The sequence below is a fragment of the Galeopterus variegatus genome, unplaced genomic scaffold, assembly GCF_000696425.1.
Source record: "Galeopterus variegatus unplaced genomic scaffold, G_variegatus-3.0.2 Scaffold585, whole genome shotgun sequence".
NCBI classification, from domain to species: Eukaryota; Metazoa; Chordata; class Mammalia; order Dermoptera; family Cynocephalidae; genus Galeopterus; species Galeopterus variegatus.
This window is the reverse complement of record NW_007726696.1, coordinates 48,803-67,070: the sequence shown is the minus strand read 5'-3', so window position 1 is coordinate 67,070 and position 18,268 is coordinate 48,803. Positions and strand designations below refer to the sequence as shown.

Genomic DNA, 18,268 nt, shown 5'->3' with positions numbered 1-18,268 from the left:
CTTTATCAAACCTGTGCCCTACGGGAGACGTGTGACGTTTGTAGACAAGAGCCACACGAGTGGCAGGTTGCTGTCTGGGTGGTGCAGATCTGGCAGTCAGTGCTCGAGTGTCGTGGCGGTGGAACTGCCGGACTGGAGGAGGGAAGCTGGAGCTGCTCGTGGGGCGTCCAGCTGAGAGCCACGTGGCGCTCTCAGGAGCACGCACTGCACAGAGCACTTCAGAAAAGTCCGTCTACTGGAGGAGGGAAGCTGGAGCTGCTCGTGGGGCGTCCAGCTGAGAGCCACGTGGCGCTCTCGGGAGCACGCACTGCACAGAGCACTTCAGAAAAGTCCGTCTGTGGGAAAATGAAAGGTAATATGAATCTTTCCGTGAGCTTTTTGAAGTATCCTTCTATTCCATCCACATATAAACTATATTTATATAGATGTATTAATACAGTATAAATTAGTATGTAGTGTTTTTGTTTTTAAAATGGGTGGTTTTTAAAAACTCATGAATGAGGCTGTTTCTTTTCTCAATCTTGAATCTCACCTCAGCTCTCTTCTCTCTATAAGAAACGTAAAGGTGTTTTTCCCTCGTTTAAGTGAACTGTGGCCCTTGAGCTCACAGGAGCTGAAATCAAGCAAGTTTCAGTGTTGAAAGCTTAACGTTTTCAGTGTTCAATGCTGTGGTCAGCTGAGGGAGAACCCAGGCATGTGAATGTCCCACACCCGAAACTAAGAATGCCTACTTCCGACCCTCCCTCTTTAGGCATCCTTCACTTCAGAGAGTTTTCCAAGCTAAGATACTGATTTTTTTTTAAAGAATAACTTAATGTCATTTTTTAAGGTCAACAACACATCATAGCTAAGATAATGTCGTTTATTTAAATGATTTTTAGTTTAACGGTTTTTAGCAAATTTTACTTTTATGACTTTTTCTTCTTAGTATTTGCTTCTGTTTATTTATTATTTGTTTATTCTATTTATTTATTCTGTTTATTTACTCTTGAATTTTCAAAGAATTCTGTAAGGATAAATTGAAAAGCAAAATAGATTTTCAGGGTGTGTTTATAAGTAAAATAATCACTCATGATACTTGCAAAATATAGAGGATTTATTTTCTAAATAATGCTGAACAGGGTATAGTTTGCCTAGTTTTTCTTCATGCTATTTTCAAATCAAGCATTTTTATCTTTGATTTTCTAAGACGGGTTGACTAGTAGCTGATCGTTTCACTTCAGACACAGTATTTCCAGAAGCATTCAGAGATAGTCCCACGTTTCTTATATTGTTTCTTGGTTCTGGCCAAAAGACGACTCAGTAAAACGTTAGGATCTTGTCCAGAGAAATCCTGAAACTAAAACCAAACAACAAAGGGGATTAAGAGTCCTACAAGAAACAGGCATCTATAGTCAAGGTACAAGACCTTTACAGAATGTCGGCTCTGTTCTTTTGGCTATAATTGTAACAAGAATGTTCTAGGCTCAACAGGGGTCCTTATGCCAAACTCTAATGAGTGGTCCCTCCAGTCCGTGTTGCCCTATGATTGCCATGAATTTTCCTAAACCCTCATTGACCAATTTCTGTTTAATCTGTCATGTTCTGTACATTTGTTATCTTCTGTGGAAAATACATTTTTATTTGTCTTGAAGTTTCTTTAATGGTTAACCCTTAGTTTTCGTTTTATTCTAGAATTTCATGAGCACATCCTACTAATCACTTTTCTATGATTTTAGAGTCTTTAGTCCTAATCCTTCTGTTCAGGAGAACATAAACATCTGAACGATAACTCTTAATTAGCCACATGTAGAAGCCACACACCTGCTTCTGGGTAGTTTATCCCACTTGGGACCTGGGGTGTTGTATGCCATCTCTAGGGTTTAGTGTATTCAAGTGTGTTTTTGCTAGAATATTAATGGGTATTACACCAAAAAAGGTGTCTCTGAGCAAAAACGTCTGGGAAATGCTTGGTTCAAGTTAAGTAGGTTTTTGTGTCTCATGATTTCCTCGGAGGCCTTAAGGTGCTCGTGTACTCAGAATCTCTAGGACACCCAGCACTGCGCTTACAGGACTGCCATACCCAGAAGCCCCTTAGGACACACTAATTTAGAGTGATAATGATTAAGTACAGATTTTTCTTTTAGCACTTAAGGCCATCCATTAGTATTACACCAGTTCTAAACATTTGATTTTATCATTCATCATTCCCTATTACGGTCTTTCCACTATACCCAAAATAATTTTCTGGAAAGCCCGCTGTGTACTGCATGTTTTCCATCTCAGTGTTTTGAGCTTGTTATTCTTTCCTTTAGGTGTTAATATTGTGGTGCTTTTCACGCTTTAACGTGCATGTGAGCCACCTAGGGAACTTGTGAAGATACAGATTTTGATTCAGTAGGTCCTAGGTGGGGTCTGGGATTCTGCATTTCTCACAGGCTTCCAGATGACACCAGTGCTGCTGGTCCGTGGGCCACAGGTTAAGGTGAATGAGACAGCTCAAGTGGATGACAAACTTGACAGCAGGACCTTATCTATTTTGTAATTCTCTTACAACTTGTTATAACTTACCCAAAATAGGCACTGGATAAGCTCTTGCTGCATCCAGGTTTTATATGAGTCAAAATTTGGATAAATTAATGCTTTGAAATAGTAAGGTATGATTTCCACCAAGAGCAGTCCTCTAGTTCATGAGTTTGGGCTCCTGTAAAATCAGGTGTAGAATGTTCACCTTTATTAACCTAACTCAGTCACTTACCTTTCTCAAATTTCCTCTTGGGTTAAAAATGTGGGTTCTAGAATCTGGAAAATAATTTTGAAACCAATTCATCAGATCAGTTGTTTCTATTTTATGCTTGTTTTAAAACATACAAAATAGAATATTGCTAAATTATGTCTAGTTTCTGGTCTTTTTCCACAGTGCAGTGACATTTTTTGAATGCAGACAGGCGGGCACTCTTGTCCTTACCTCTGGAATTCACAGAAGGCTCTGTACTTCCCTCAGTAAGTGAGCAGTTCAGTAATTTATCAAAGACAGTTTATAACAAATGAACTCCTATCTATTAAAAGGCTCTATTTTGTTTCCAGAATGTCCTGAGCATTTGTACAATGCTGGGGGACCATCATGGGGACGACAGTCAATATGGACATGTACTGATTACCTTCTGTGAGGCGTGCTGAGCATTTTACTGACATTTTCTCATTGCCTCTTCACAGTAACCCTATGAGTGCATATTTTTTATTATCTCTGTTTACTGATTAAGAAACTGGGATACAGAAAGATTAAATAGTTTGCTTATGATTTTAGTTAAATGGGAAACCAGGATTTAAAATTGCACTCATTCAAAAGTGGGATTATTACCACCACCCCCAAATAAATAAAATCCGTAAGGAAGAGAGAATGAGAGGTGCCAAGCAGAGCATTCTGCCTGGTGAGCTTCTCAGATTGGAAATACTCTGTGTGTATTGTCTTAGTCTATGGAAGGAGGATAATGCATCTTGAGAATGAAGGAAACTTTGCTTTGAGCTTCCTCCCAGATTCTGCCCTTTGTGTTTCTTCCGTTGGCTGATGTTTAATGTATCCTTTCTCTGTAATAAGTATAACCATTCATATAATAAGCTTCAGTGAGTTCTGTGAGTCTTTCTAATTGTTGGGGGCCTGAAGCTCCACACCCCTTCTTGTGAGACCGCTCCTGTGTGACAATCTGCTCCGATGGCCATGCTTTACATGATAGCTGCCTAGCAATCTTTATGCCAGAAACTGATTGCTCCTGGCTATGCAAGTTAATTTGCAAGTGACCTTTTATCCTTCTCTAGAAACTGTTTAACCATAAACATTCTGGGTGGCAACCTTTACTTTGAATGTCCTGTCTTTGTCTCTCCTCAAGATATTATCATATCTTTACATTCCAGACCCTTTGCAGCATGCCTGCCTTCTCCTATATAAGATGTAACCTAAGAATCAATAAACGAGACTTGATCAGAATACTGTCTTGTCTCAATTTCTCGTGTCTCTTGTCCCATCCAATTCCCACTCCCCCCTCCAGGGTCTGCGTTGAATATCCCGCGGGTCGGGACAGGCTGGGAGGGGGGAGTGTTAGGTAGGTAACTGACTTGTTTTACATAGCTCATCCTTATATTCCAAAACAGGATTTTACTTCGTCTAGTAGATGAGAATAGAGGGTAGAAATAAAATCACATACCCCATACACATGAGAATCGCTTTACCTGCTTTCCTAAGACCATCACCTCTCTCTGCACCCAGCATCTCTGGCAGTATCTGCAGAAGGGAAGCTCTTTCCGGTTCATCCCAAGTTAACTTCGCATCTTCATCAGGTGCTACCGAGTAGTAATAGATTAAAGTCAGTCAGTTCATCCTGCAGTTAGTTATTTCTGTTCCCTTGTCTTTGGGGAGTACCAGGGATAGGGAGATGAATACTAGAAAAGCTTCAGTGCTAAGTCCATGATTTCTCATTAGTGGTATCTTAACAGAGAAGTGGAAATGCTACAATTTGTGAGCCAGCAGAACAGGAAATCGAGAGATGGAGACCTGATACCAGCTCTGCGCTGCCTGTGGGGCTTGGCCGGGCCACACGACTGTCTTGAATAAGAGGGTAGAACTGAACAATAGGGTCTCTAAAGCCCATTTGGCTCAAAAAGTCTGGTTTTTCCTCATTTATATTTATCTACTGGTGGCTATTGCCTTTTGCTTTTAGCTATTTGGGTGGTGAAATTGGAATGAGAGGAAAAATAAAGGAAAGATTGTTTATGTTCTTCCTATAAAGCAAAGAGGATGATATCACCTCTTATCTTATTGGAGTTCAAGATTTAGATACAGTTATTATTGTACTTAGAAAAGAATCAGCTTCAAAATAATCTCTGAGGAACCTGACTGTGGCATTTCCAATGTGTAACTTGATTGGCATATGAGAGGCATGGCAAGTGTGCACGAGGTGTGTGGAACTGGAAGTTGTAGGTAAGTGCTCATGAGGCGTGGGCAGAAGCATGCGTGAGGTGCTTATGGTAAGTGCTTGTCGTGGGTTGAGTTATGTCCCCCCAAACTCACTGGAGCTTGAATTGTGTCCCCCAAGTTTTATGTATTAGAAGCTTAGCCCACACTGTGACTGTTAAGAGGGTGGGAAATCCTATCATGGTAATTGAAAGGTGGAGCCTTGAAGAGGTGATTGGATTGCAGGACCGTGCAGTAGTGAATGGATTAAAAATGGTGGTCAGGGATGGGGTTCTGAGGGCTTTAAAAGAAGAGGAGTATTTGTCTTGCTCTCTCTGCTTCCACCGTCTGGCAATGCAAGACCCCTGGGTCACTGTCGCCACCACCAGATGGACTTTGGACTTCCCAGCCTCAGAAACTATAAGCAATAAATTTTTTCTTTTCTAAATTACCCAGCTCCAGGTATTTTGTTATAAGTAACAGAAGCAGACTAATGCACTTGGCATATGCTGTGTGGTAAGTGCGTGCGAGGTGTGGTAAGTGGAGGTTTGGCCTCAGGACTGGTCCTGGCCAGGAGCTGCTGTGTCGGGATTGGAGGCTCTGGGACTCAGGATGGAAGGCCAGGTACAATACTAGCTTGCTGCAGGTGTACACACACTTAGCTATGACCTTGACTGCAAGACAGTGAGCACACCATTGTAAAGGCATTTGAGCACATTCACAGTATTCCTGAAGATTAATAATGAAAATTTATAAAATGTGATCATATATAAATGCTTATGTCATGAAGGATCATTTATGGAGAAACAAATAAATGGGGGAAAAATGCTGGCAAAAACTCTTAAGTTAAGCTGCCACCTGTTTAGAATTTGAGTAGGATGCTACACTCATTTCATCTAAGTTTGATGACTGTCACTTATGAGCTTAGGGACTCCAGAAGTTGATTGATAGCTGATGAATGGCTACAGTGCTTGAAAATCATCAGAAAGCTGCCTGTGAGAAACTTTTAGAGACCAAAGACTATCATCAAATCAATGACTTAGAAGAGGTTTTTTTTCCTTTATTTAAAAAGAATGTCTAAAAGTACCCAAAATTAAACACAAAATTCAATCCAGTTAAGTTTTTTATGGAAGTTAATACCCAAGCATCAGTCTTTTCATTTCTTAAACTAAATTTAAGAGTTTAATTTCTTAAACTAAAGTAAGTATATGCTTGATTGATATATTTTTAAATCTCAACTTAGACTTAAACTGAATGAACAGAAATCAAAAAGGAAAGATAAAATGCTTGGAAATCTATCATGTGCCTAGCTCCAGCTTGTCACTTTTTAATTTTTTAATAAACATTTTTGGGTTTCATATAACACATGTCAGATGATTATTTTCTTACTTAAGATAAATACATTATAAGTCTATAATTGGAACAACCAATTCTAGATTCAACCAGTTCTTTTAAAATAAAAACTAAAAGTAATAATATTTTAAATTTAGTGCAGTTTTTTAAATTAGGGGGGAAAATGTTGACCAAAACAAAAGTTTGAATTACAGAGGTGACATGAAAATAAGTATTGCTACTCTCCCACCTCCCCACTTTAGAAAGAAAAACTGTATCCATTCCTAAGTCTCAAATGCAGTTAGTGTCCTCTAACATTCTTTTCCAAGCTGGGACTATTGATATAACAAGACTCTCTTAAGCAAGAATCCCATTCTTATCTCTAACATTGCATTTAAGACCAGTGAAGACTCTACACTAACATAAGGAGAAAAATTCTTACCTGAGAGCTGAAGGGACACTTCTCTGGAGTCAATGATAGGAAGAGATAAGAGAGGATTTAAGAATCCTATGAAAAGCAAACAGCAGGAGGCCAGCTTATACATGATTGGTAAGAGATGGAAGTCTCCTTCCTTCTTGGCTTCCGTTGCAGAGAACTTTCAACTTGCTCCTTCTCATTCTGTGATCACCAATTATATATATCATCCTATGACCTCATATCATCCCCTCCAAAAGAATAAAATAAATTTATTGGCTGTCGAGGCTAAAAGGCAATCACTTAGCATTGATGTAATTTTTCAAGGTAACAATTCATAGACAATAAATTTACTGTCTTGGTGCCTAGTGTACAAAGTAGATATTATATAAAGAAAGAACAGTTACGTTTATAAATCTGGCAAAAGGAGTAACTTACAGCAATAAATCATGACTTAAAGAAAGGGTCAGAATTGAGTTGAACTTGCCAAAGCAGAGACATGGATTTATGAGTCCTAGCAGAAGTGACGCAGAGCATGACATGAAATAGTATGTTGGTTTCCTATTTCTGAGTCTTTTGCAAGTGAATAGATGAGTTGTCATGTTGTGTTTGGGGGCAAAACTTAAAGCTAGTTATTTACTTTAAAATATTGAATTTAAATTATTGTGTATCGATACAAATAAATAAAGAAGTAAAGATAAAATATATATAGCACACGTTGCTCAAGGCTTAAGACAAGTTCTGTACACACACTTGGCTTTCTGTAAAACTACAAGCACTTGAGTCTTCAGAAAAAGGAAATAACTTTCCTTAGAGTTGGATATTATTCAGCAAGGAGGGATGAAGGACTTACCCAGAAAACCTTGCTGATAAGTATTTCCAAAATCTGACCTCTACCCACCACCTCCAGTCTGCCCACCCACACAACCCAATTAAAAGAATGGGCAGAAAGTTTGAACATGTACTTCACAAGAGAAGGCATGCAAATAGCTATTTAGCACATTAAAAAAAATCAGTCATCTGAGAAATGCAAATTTCTCCTCAGAGAAATGCAAACCATAATGAGGTGCTACTACACACCCCCCACTACAGCTGCAGTGGAAAAGACTGATGATACCAAGTGTTGGCAAAGGTGCAGCGGACCTGGGCCTCTCATAGGTAAATGTTCATAGCAGCTGTACTCAACAGTGAAAAACTGGAAACATCCCAAATGTCCTTCTCCAGGTGAATGGATAAACAGTGGAAGTCTACACAAAATATTAATACAGCACAAAGAAACTACTCATAACTGCTCATAAACACAACATTGATGAATCTCAGAAACTGTGCTAAGAGGCCAGACCCAGAAGAGCATGCATTGTGTGTTTCTGTTTAAATAAATTCTAGAGCAGGCAAAACTAATCTATAGCAGCAAAGTTGCCTGGGGCCCAGGATGGGAGAGAGAAGGATTGACTGCAGGAAGAGAGGGAGCTGTGGGAGTGATGGGATGGTCTATATCTTGGTCAAGGCAGTGGTTAGGGGATATACACATTGGTCAAAACTCGTCAAACTGTACACTTCAAATGGGTGCATTTTATTGTGTGTAAATTATACCTGAATAGAGTTGATTTTTTAAAAAATCTCCACTGCCTCCTAATTTCATTTTCAACCTTTTCTATTTCTATGCTCCCTCTTGCATTGCCCACTCCAGCCATTCTGAGCCCCTTGCTGCTTTGTAAACATGTTTCTGCCTCGGGGCCTTTGCACCGGCTGATTCCTCTGCCTGGAATGCTCCTTCCCCAGATAGGGGCATGGCTCGGATTCCTTCGCTCCTTCAAGTGTTTGCTACAATATTACCTTCTACACAAGGCCTTCCCAGACCAGCCCACCCCCGCCCTGCAAGTCACTCTTGCTTTACTCTGTCTTTTCCACATTACGTAGTTCCTTCTAACACACACTATCTATTTTATTTATTTATTATGCACAGTAGGCACTCAATAAATATTGTTGAATCAGTGAGTGGGGCACCCACCATATGTCAGTCCCCGATTAGGGGAAAGAGCAGTGAACAAAATAAGTTTCTACTCTCATGAACTTTCTAGCTGCAGGGGCTAGACACTAAAAGACACGTATGCTATGATCATTTGTGTGGCTCTGAAGTGGAATGAAACATAGCCAGGAGACAGTACAATGGGGCAGGTGGTAAGGGAAGGTGTGATTTCAGACAGGGCAAGGAGAGGCCTCTGGGAAGGGGACAATTGTGCAGAAACCCAAGTGAATGGGGGAGATACATGCTGAGCAGTCAGTGAACCGCAGAAGATCCAGTGAAGGAAATCAAGGAGTGGCCTGTGATGCAGGAGAGCTGGAGGAAGAGTCCAGCAAAGAGCAGATGGAGAAAACAAAGGGCCGTTGGCTGGGGCTCCAGATCGGCCCCCTGGGGAGGTGGGGGCAGAGTGGAAGTCATGGTGGCGAAGAGTCCAGCAAAGAGCAGATGGAGAAAACAAAGGGCCGTTGGCTGGGGCTCCAGATCGGGCCCCTGGGGAGGTGGGGGCAGAGTGGAAGTCATGGTGGTCCTGATCAGGGCAGTTTCAGGGCATGTGGCAAGAGCCAAAACACACAAGGGTACTTCAAAAAGTTCATGGAAAAATAGAACTAAAATAATATGAATCTTTCCATGAACTTTTTGAAGACCCCTCTTATACCCTAAGGAAATAATAGAACAAAAGCAAAAATTTATCTGAAGTCATCCCCCACCTGCAGCCTTATCTCTAGTGGCAAAGACATGAAATCAAAGGTTGCAAACTCAAACATGTGTAAGAATCGGAGAGGTGAGGACGTAAGTGAGTGAGGCAGGCTTGGTGGAGGGCAACGGGTGGTGGCTGCGCTCTCCGGAGGTGGACTGCGGCTACTTGCTGCCAAGCCAGAATGTTAGGAGTCTGAATTTTGAGAGTTATGCATGATTTCCCTTCATAACTAATCCAAATAAAAAAACAACAACGTGACATAGTACTGTGGGTACTACCATGTATTTCAAATGAAACATATCCGTAAGCCAGAATTCAATCTACAGGAATCCAGTTTTTGCCTGTGTCCACAATGAGTGTATATGTTAGTGGATTGTAGAGCATATCTATGATCATAATATATGTGTATAAGCATATACATATAAATATGCTCTATAATCTACTAAGACGCTTTTTAAAGTAATTTTAGTAATCATTAAAATAGTAAGTAAAAGATTATGGAAGACTTGGAAAATATAATAACATTAAGGAATTAGAATATCAGGAGTTGTTACTATGTAAAAAAAGGTGACTATGTGGGCAAGAACCAGTATGTAATCCTACAAAATTGAAAATAGTGTTAGGGTAAAGGTTTTGTTTTGTTTTTCTTAAAATGTTCTTTTACATACATACATGTGAGTGTATGCGTGTCTGTGTCATGTGTACGTGCGTGTATATGTAAAGCACTCACAAAGTGAAGTCTTGCAGAGAGGTGGGAAGGACACAGGCTGAGGGAGTTGGGGTCTTTGATGGCCCTGGAGGACAGTTTCAGAGAGAGGTGGGAGGTGAACTTTGGACTGCTGCTGTCCTGCGTGGGGGAGGCTGTCTGCCAAGATTTGTCATCCCTGGTGACTCAGGGGTACTTCCGACAGTTATTTGTCATGGTTTTATAGCATGGCCTAATTAAGTTACTACTAAAGGCTTAAGCTTAAAAGAAAATTAGCTTCTTCCCTCTATCAGACCATCAATGACAGTGTCACCTTGTCCCAGAAATGTACTGAGCACGTCCTTCAAGCCTAACGGTCCTTGTATTAATCAGTATGGCTTTACGTTTATGTCAGGACATGTGTGAACTGTGACCACCTTGAGAGGTGGGATACCTTTCATTAGTTGCAAAGTACTTTTATAAAACAGGGGTATTTTTGTGTGTGTCATGAAGAAGTAAACCGTTAATGTGACATATCTTGGGTGACTTTTGTCATGGAGCACCAGTATCCATTGGATAAGCAGAAAAATCACAAACATCTTCAGGTTTTGTCTTCAAATTGATCTCAGTTCACCCCTCTTTGTCCATCTTTACCCTTTTATAATATGGCCATGACTTTTGATCATTGCATTTATATTGACTGTCCTCAGTTGTAGGGACTCCAGGAGGAAAAATGGACAGGAAGGGGCTTTGCTAAGTGTTTAAAGCCTATTCGGTACTTAGTGATGACTGTCACAATTTGGGGTGATCTATCAGGAATGTGTTCCTGCCCTTCAGATACTGCGATGCTGGTGCCGTGTTTTTAATGCAGACTGGGGAAGTTCAGAATATTTGAAGCCAGGATAGCTCATATTCAGCTGACATTGAGACGGTTTCAGATGGTGTAGGGGTCCACTCTCATTTTTGTTAATGTAAAAATTATAGGTTTATAGGCTCTCAGATAGACATTTAGTGTATATTAATTAAGAATTTAACCTAAGCTATATTAATTATAGATTTAGTGTATATTCACTTATATTTCGGATGACCATTAAGTTTAAGTGGTTACTGGATGCTTACCCTGTCAATTGCACTACAGCAACAAACCGTGGAAATCATAGATCCAGTGCCAGTCCCCTCAGATTTGTCACTGGGGAAAATCACGGGGGCTTCATGGGTGAGGGAACAGCCTGAGCCGAGGCTCGAGGAGGTGCCCAGCGTGGTTGCAGAGGGCTGGACACAGCCGTGCAAGACCAGAGAGAGAGCCAGGGCTAGATCACATGGCCATATTAAGGAATTGGGATTTTTGTCATTTAGTGGCAATGAGGAAACAATGAAGGATTCTAAACAGGGGAGTTGTGTCATTCACTCATTCATTCAACAAATATTTATTGAGCACCTACAATGTGTCAGGTACTATTCGAGGTGCTAGAGATACAGGGACAGTGTGAAGAAAACTGACAAACTCTCACGGCGGTTACATCCCACATGTCAGGTGCTGACCAATGCCGCAGAGAACTAAGTAGGCCCAGGAGGGAGGCGGGAGAGAAGGGCTGTGTTTATGGAGAGGGTCAGTGTAGACTTGAAGGGCAAGAGAAGAAAACTAAGTAGCTGGGAGGAAGAGCAGCCCAGGCAGAGGAAATAGCAGGTGCAAAGGCCCTGGGGGCAGGACCGTGCTACGCCTATTTCAGGAACACTCAGGAGGCCAGCGTGGCTCAGAGTGATCAGGGACAATTGTGAGAGTCGAGGACAGAAAGATGGCAGAAGGACGATTGTACAGGCTCTTGAAGCCTTCTGCAAGGACTTTCAGCTGTAAAGTGAACAACAGCATGGCATAATCTGAATTATGATATAAAAGGCTCCACTCTGGTCAGTGTGTGGGGAAGAGACTGCAAGGGGGACGGTGAAAGCCGAGGGACCACCCTCTGGAGCCTGGAACGAGGCTGCTGGAGTTGGAGAAGGTAAAAATGGCCAGATTCTGCCTCATTTTGAAGGAAGAGCCAACAGGATCTGCTGTGTATTGAATATGAGGGAATAAAGATGCACAGCAGTCAAGGAGGACCCCAAGGATTTTGGCCTGAGAACCTGGAAGGGCGACATCCCCTGAAACCAGATTGTGGATGGTTGTGCGTGGACAGGTCTGCGGAGGGTTGTCAAGGGTGTGGTTTGGATATGTTGGTTTGGGGGGAGCCTGTTAAACACCGGAGGAAGAGGTCGAGAAGGCGGGTCCAAGAGAAATTTGGGAATGACTGGATGGTACTTAACCCCACGAGGCCACATGGGTCACAGAGAGAAGGGGGGAGGGTGAGGCCCAGGAGACTCGCGGGGAGATGTGCAGGAGCCAGCAGGGACCAAGGAGGGACAGTGACAGGAGAGAACCCAGGAAGGGCCAAGCCAGGCCAGTGTGTCTAGTACGAGGGAGGGATCGGCCGTGTTAAAGGGTGCAGACTGAGGGGTGACCAGTGGGTTTAAGCTGGCAACACAGAGGATACTAGCAACGCTGACAAGAGCAGTTTTGGTGGCATAGAGTGTTGAGAGGCTGATCACGGTGGGATCTAGAAAGAAAGGGAAGGGCTGGCCGGTTAGCTCCGTGTGGCGTTTGGATCCCATACCACCAGCCGCCAAAAAACAACAACAAATAAATAAAGGGAAAAATGAGCCAGAGACAGTGAACGAACAGCCTGCTCTTTTAAGGAGTCCTGAAAAGGGCGGCAGAGAAATAGGAGGGAGAGCAGGAGCCGGTGAGGGTCTGGGGTCAGGACAGAGATGGTCACAGGAGGGTGATGTTGCAGCAGGTTTTTCTCGGGGTGGGCATGGGCTGATTGCCTTTCGCACATGGCATCGTCACAGCAACCTGCACAGCGGGCCCAGGTCTCGCTGGTCAGCGGCAGCCCTGCTGGTGCCCGGGCACCTGACCACAGGAGAGAGCCCCTGGGGCAGAAGGTAGAAGCAAGCGGGCCCACGGCCGGCTCTGCACGGCACCTGGCAGGCCCGTGAGGATGAGGAACACGCAACAGCCAGCTCCCTGTTTGCATTTCTTCTTGATGGTGGGAAGCAGGCTTTGGACTTCGGGATCCCCCGGATGCCAGTTGCCGGAATGGTGGTTTGTAGTAAAAGACCTCTTGATTGTGAGAAGAGTCCTCACCGTGGCCTGCTGGCCATGCCTCGTCTCTACGGTCCTCTGCTTGGATCACCCCTCCATGCACACTTCCAGCTCTGCACCGTCTGCTCCCTCTGCTTGGAACGCTCCCCTGCAGGTGGCTGCGTGGCTCACTTGTTCGCCTTCTTTAAGTCTCAGCTGAAATGCTACTTTCTCAATGGGACCTACCCGAATAACCCTTATCTAAACTTGCAGCCTGCCATCTCCTACCCCTGTACTTCCCACCCTCTTACCTGGTCTATTTTAAATTCTTCGCTCATTATGTTTCATCTATTCATTATGTAGATTGGGGTTACTATGAAGGCAGAGATCTCTGTTTTGCTCACTGATGTATCCCAAGTGCCTAGAACAGCACCTGGCACATGGTAGGTGCTTAAGCGCTATTTACTGAATAAATACATTTTTGGAAATCCTTTTAGCTGGTGCATTAGGGTTCCGTGTTTATCTATTGCTGTGTAAGAAAGTAACCACCCCAAAACATAGTGGCTTCAGGCAAGAACCATTTTATTGGCTCATGACTCTGACTCAGCCATTTGGATAGGTTTTTAGGGGTGGAGAGCCCGCTGCTGTTGCCTGGGGTCACTCACGTGGTCCCCGTTGTCTGAGAAGACCTCGCTCACCCACCTGGAGGCTGGGGCTGGCTGCCAGCTGGGCCTGCCTCTCCACGTGGTCTCTCACCCCACAGAGTCTGGCCCAGGAGGTCCACCTGGTGTCTCAGGACAGCACGAAAGCAGCAACAGTAACTGCAGGGTCCCTTAAGGCCTCAGCTCAGTCTCCCGGTCAGAGCAAGTCCCCAGGCTAGCTGGATTCAAGGGGTGAAATATTAGTCTGCTAGGGCTGCCATGACAAAATACCACAGTACTGGATGACTTCCACAACAGAAACATACTCTCATAGTTTCGAAGGCTGGAAGTCCAAGATTAAGGTGTAGGCAGGGCTGGTGTCTGCTGAGGCCTCCCTCCTTGGCTTATAGACAGCGTCTTCTCTCTGTGTCCTCACATGGTCTTTACTGTGTGTCTGTGTCCTGATCTCCTCTTCTTATAAGGACACCAGTCATATCTGATTGGGCCCACCCTAGTGACCTCATTTTTACTTTAACCACCTCTTTAAAGGCCATGTCTCCAAGACAGTCACATTCTGAGGTTCTGAGGTCGGGCTTCAACATGTGAGTTTGTGGAGGACAGGAGTCAGCACATAACAGATGGGGAGAGAGCCCCACCTCTTGATGGGGAAAGCGAGAGTCACGTGGCAACGGGGTCTGAGTCTGTGGATGGAGGAACGTGGCTGTCTACCAGCTGCCTGTGGTGGCCCCCAGTCCCTCGTCCAGGGGAGAGGACACGTGCTTCTGGAACTCTTCACAGCCCAGAGAAGACAGGGAGTCAGACCCGGCCTGAGTTTGGAAGCACTTCTGCTCAGCACCAGCGGGACTCAGTTTCTGAGGAGGGACATCAGTGCAGACAGGGGTGTCAGGTTAGTGCGAGACTGGGTGGCAGGAGGAGGCCTGGCTCTCCTGCACCACCCCGGCCCCTCTCAGGCTGACCGTGGTCCCCAGCACAGAACCAGGGCTCTACCGACGAAGATCACATTGAACAAGTTGAAAATACATTATCAATTCCAGTCACCAAAAAAAATTTAAAAGGAGGTCCCTAAATTATAAAGAACTTAATACAATTAAGTGTTGGCTGGTGTCACAGGCTGAATTGTGTTCCCCTCTAAATTCATATGTTGACGCCCTCACCCAGCACCTCAGAATGTGACTGTATGAGGGTACTTCAAAAAGTTCGTGGAAAAATAGAATTGAAAGATAGTACAAATCTTCTTGTGAACTTTTTGAAGCGTCCTTTGGAGCATTTTCTTATCCCATTTGAGGTAAGCCTGTAAAGAGGCGATGAAGTTGAAATTAGGTCCTTAGAGAGGTTCCAACCCAATCCAACTGGTGTCTTCATGGGAAAAGGAAATGTGGACACACGGAGAGACACCAGGAGAGACTCTGTGCACAGAGGAGAGACCATGTGAGGACACTAGGAGAAGACGCCACCTGCAAGTCAAAGAGAGAGGCCTCAGGAGACACCAGCCCTGCCAACACCTTGGTCTTGGCCTTCCAGCCTCCAGAACTGCAAAAAAAATAAATGTTTGTTGTTTAAGCCGCCCAGTCTGTGCTATTTTGTTATGGCAGCCCGAGCTGATGACTATAGCTGGTTATGGGAAATACGTATTATCAGACCAACTTAAAAACATTTAAAACAGGATTAGCACAAAATTACCCACCTGGTCAGAATTTCGCCTCTCTCCCTACACAAGGGATTCCACAAACTGAAAACAAATTCACAGTTCCGCCAGCGTATCTCCAAAATACGTCTGTGTCCTGCTATTCTGTGCTCTTGACAATTCTATTCATGAAGCTGTCTTCAGGGTTAGATACTCCTACAGGGTGGTCACCTCCCCTTTACTGACAGAGTCAGAATGATAAAGTCCTCAGCCGATATCTTGCAAATGGAGAGGTGGCTCTCTCACAAGGACATGTTTTATCAAACCCATGGATAAAGCCCCATCCAGCTGCAGGAGGATGATCTTGAATGTTAAAGTTGTAATTTTCACTTCAGACTCAGAAGTAGCAATTTTATAGTCCTTCCAACACATCTGTTGAGGCGGCGTGCTCAGCCCTGGGGTGGCAGGGTGTGGACATGGGGGAACTGAAAAGGGTACGCACAGGGGACTGTGGGAGCAGCAAGGGCCCAGCCAGCCCAGCAGACACAGCCCACCATAGTCCACCAGCGTAAAGCCCATGTCCCCACCTCCCTGTGTGACAGTGAGCAGATGTCCTAGGTAACCTTAGCACTTTCTCTATACGTGGAATAATAATGTTGATATCAACATTTAAGCAGGTGCCCCCGGGCTCTGAGCACTGTGGGCAGTACTGTGAATTCAGCGTTTGTGTCCTTCCAAATCCAACTGTTGCAGCCCTAACCCACAATGTGATAGCATTTGGAGGTGAGACATTGGGGAGGTAGAGTCACATGAGGTCCTGAGGGTGGGGCCCAGTCCTATGGTTACTAGAGGTGGGAAAGGGGAAGGGGAGGGGGGTGAAGGAGATATTGGGTAACGGACACAAAGAATAAGTATGATTTGTAATAATGAACATGTTAATAATGCTTTGATTATCACATACTGTACATGAATACTGATAGTCAACTCTGTACCACATAAATATGTATAAGCAATTGTTTCAGTTAAAAAATGAATTAAAGGGCCGGCCCAGTGCCGCACTCGGTAGAGTGCAGCACTTGGGAGCGCGGTGGCATGTACCACATAAATATGTATAAGCAATTGTTTCAGTTAAAAAATGAATTAAAGGGCCGGCCCGGTGCCGCACTCGGTAGAGTGCAGCACTTGGGAGCGCGGTGGCGCTCCCGCTGAGGGTTTGGATCCCATGTAGAGTCCGGTCCGCTCACTGGTTGAGCGCGGTGTGGGCGCGACACCGAGGGTTGTGATCCCGTTACCGGTCACGAAAAAAGACAAAAAGGAAAAAAATAAAAATAAAAAAATAAAAAATAAAAAATGAATTAAAAATAAATAAATAAATAAATAAAAGAATAAAGGACATGAGAGCTCGTTCTTTCTTTCCCTGCCGTGTGAGGACACAGTAAGAAGGCTACTGTCTGCAAACCAGAAAGAGAGCCCTTGCCAGACACCAAATCCGCAGCATCTTGATCTTGGACTTCCCGGCCTCTGGGTCTAAGAAATAAATATCTCAGTGTAGGTGGGAGGTGTGAGACCGATCCCTCTCAAGGGTAGCCCCTGGGTGCTTAGGGGTCCCCACACTGCAGGGGTGCCCAAGAGGAGTAACTTTGTGGAGTTGAGCCATGTGGCTCTGCCTGCCGCCTTCCCAAAACAGGGCTGAGCACATGTGAAAATGGCTACATTCCTATTGATGAGAGCACTATTCACAGGCCTAGAATTTTATAAAGTACTTTTAAAAACAAGCCTTGAAAATATCGCATTTCTATGGGACCTTGTGGGCAGCCACAGAAGGACTGATGCTTGACTTTCAGGCATCATTTTTCTAGCAGAGATTTCCACTGCCATCCTTGTGACCTAGAAGGATGAGCTGCCAAAGGAATGACACTCTGGGTCTGGATCTAATCCAGCAGGGGATGCGTCACGCACCCAGAGTGATGGCCAGCCAGAGAGGAAGGGTGACATATAAATAAATATCCACTCTGCTTATTGATTTGATTCATCCAATTACACAGGAAGCTCGTTTAGGAGAGGTTCAAGGGAATGACTCAAATGTCCCTTGAATGATACCTCTAAGGCTTCAGCCAGCATTTTTTTCAAATTACTGATATTAGAGGAGACTTTAATTACAGAGAATATTAATTGCTCCTGAGAGCTGGGTGTGAAGTTAAACAAATGAAAAATTTCTCCTCTGTGAGGAGAGCTGATGCTGAGTGACTGAGCCAGTGGGGTGATTTTATTTAAAGATTTTTATTTCTATTTCCCATCCTTAACTCATATATAAAAGAAAGTAGGTGTTATGGACTGAGTTGTGTCCCGCCAAAATTCACATGTTGAAGTCTTAACCCCCAGGACCTCAGAATGTGACTTTATTTGGAGATAGGGTCTTTAAAGAGGCAGTTAAATTAAAATGAGGTCATTAGGGTGGACCCTAATCCAGTGTGACTGGTGTCCTTATAGAATAGGAAATTTGGACACAGACAAATACGGAGGAAAACCATGTGAAGACACAGGGAGAAGGTGACCAACTACAAGCCAAAGTGAGATGTCTCTGAAGGAGCTATCCCTGCCCACACCTTGATCTTGGACTTCCAGCTTCTAGGACTGTGAGACAGTCATTGTCTGTTGTTGAATCCCCCAGTCTGTGCTACCTTGTTACAGTAGCCCTAGCAACTAACACAGCGGGCCATGGCCGTGATAATTCCATTCCATTTTATTCAGTTTTTTTTTTTTTTTTTTTTTGTCTTTT

The 18,268-nt window shown here is 43.7% G+C and overlaps 1 protein-coding gene across 1 annotated transcript; it reads right to left on the bottom strand.

Moving 5' to 3' along the window:
* Positions 1–1,216: 1,216 nt before the first annotated feature.
* On the bottom strand, positions 1,217–6,804 carry UTS2 (urotensin 2). The gene is made up of 4 exons (XM_008570260.1): positions 6,702–6,804; positions 4,207–4,317; positions 2,738–2,781; positions 1,217–1,339 (listed from the first exon to the last, which is right to left on the bottom strand). Exons 1-4 carry the CDS (start codon positions 6,802–6,804, stop codon positions 1,220–1,222), a joined length of 378 nt encoding a protein of 125 aa, XP_008568482.1. The 3' UTR covers positions 1,217–1,219.
* Positions 6,805–18,268: the final 11,464 nt, after the last annotated feature.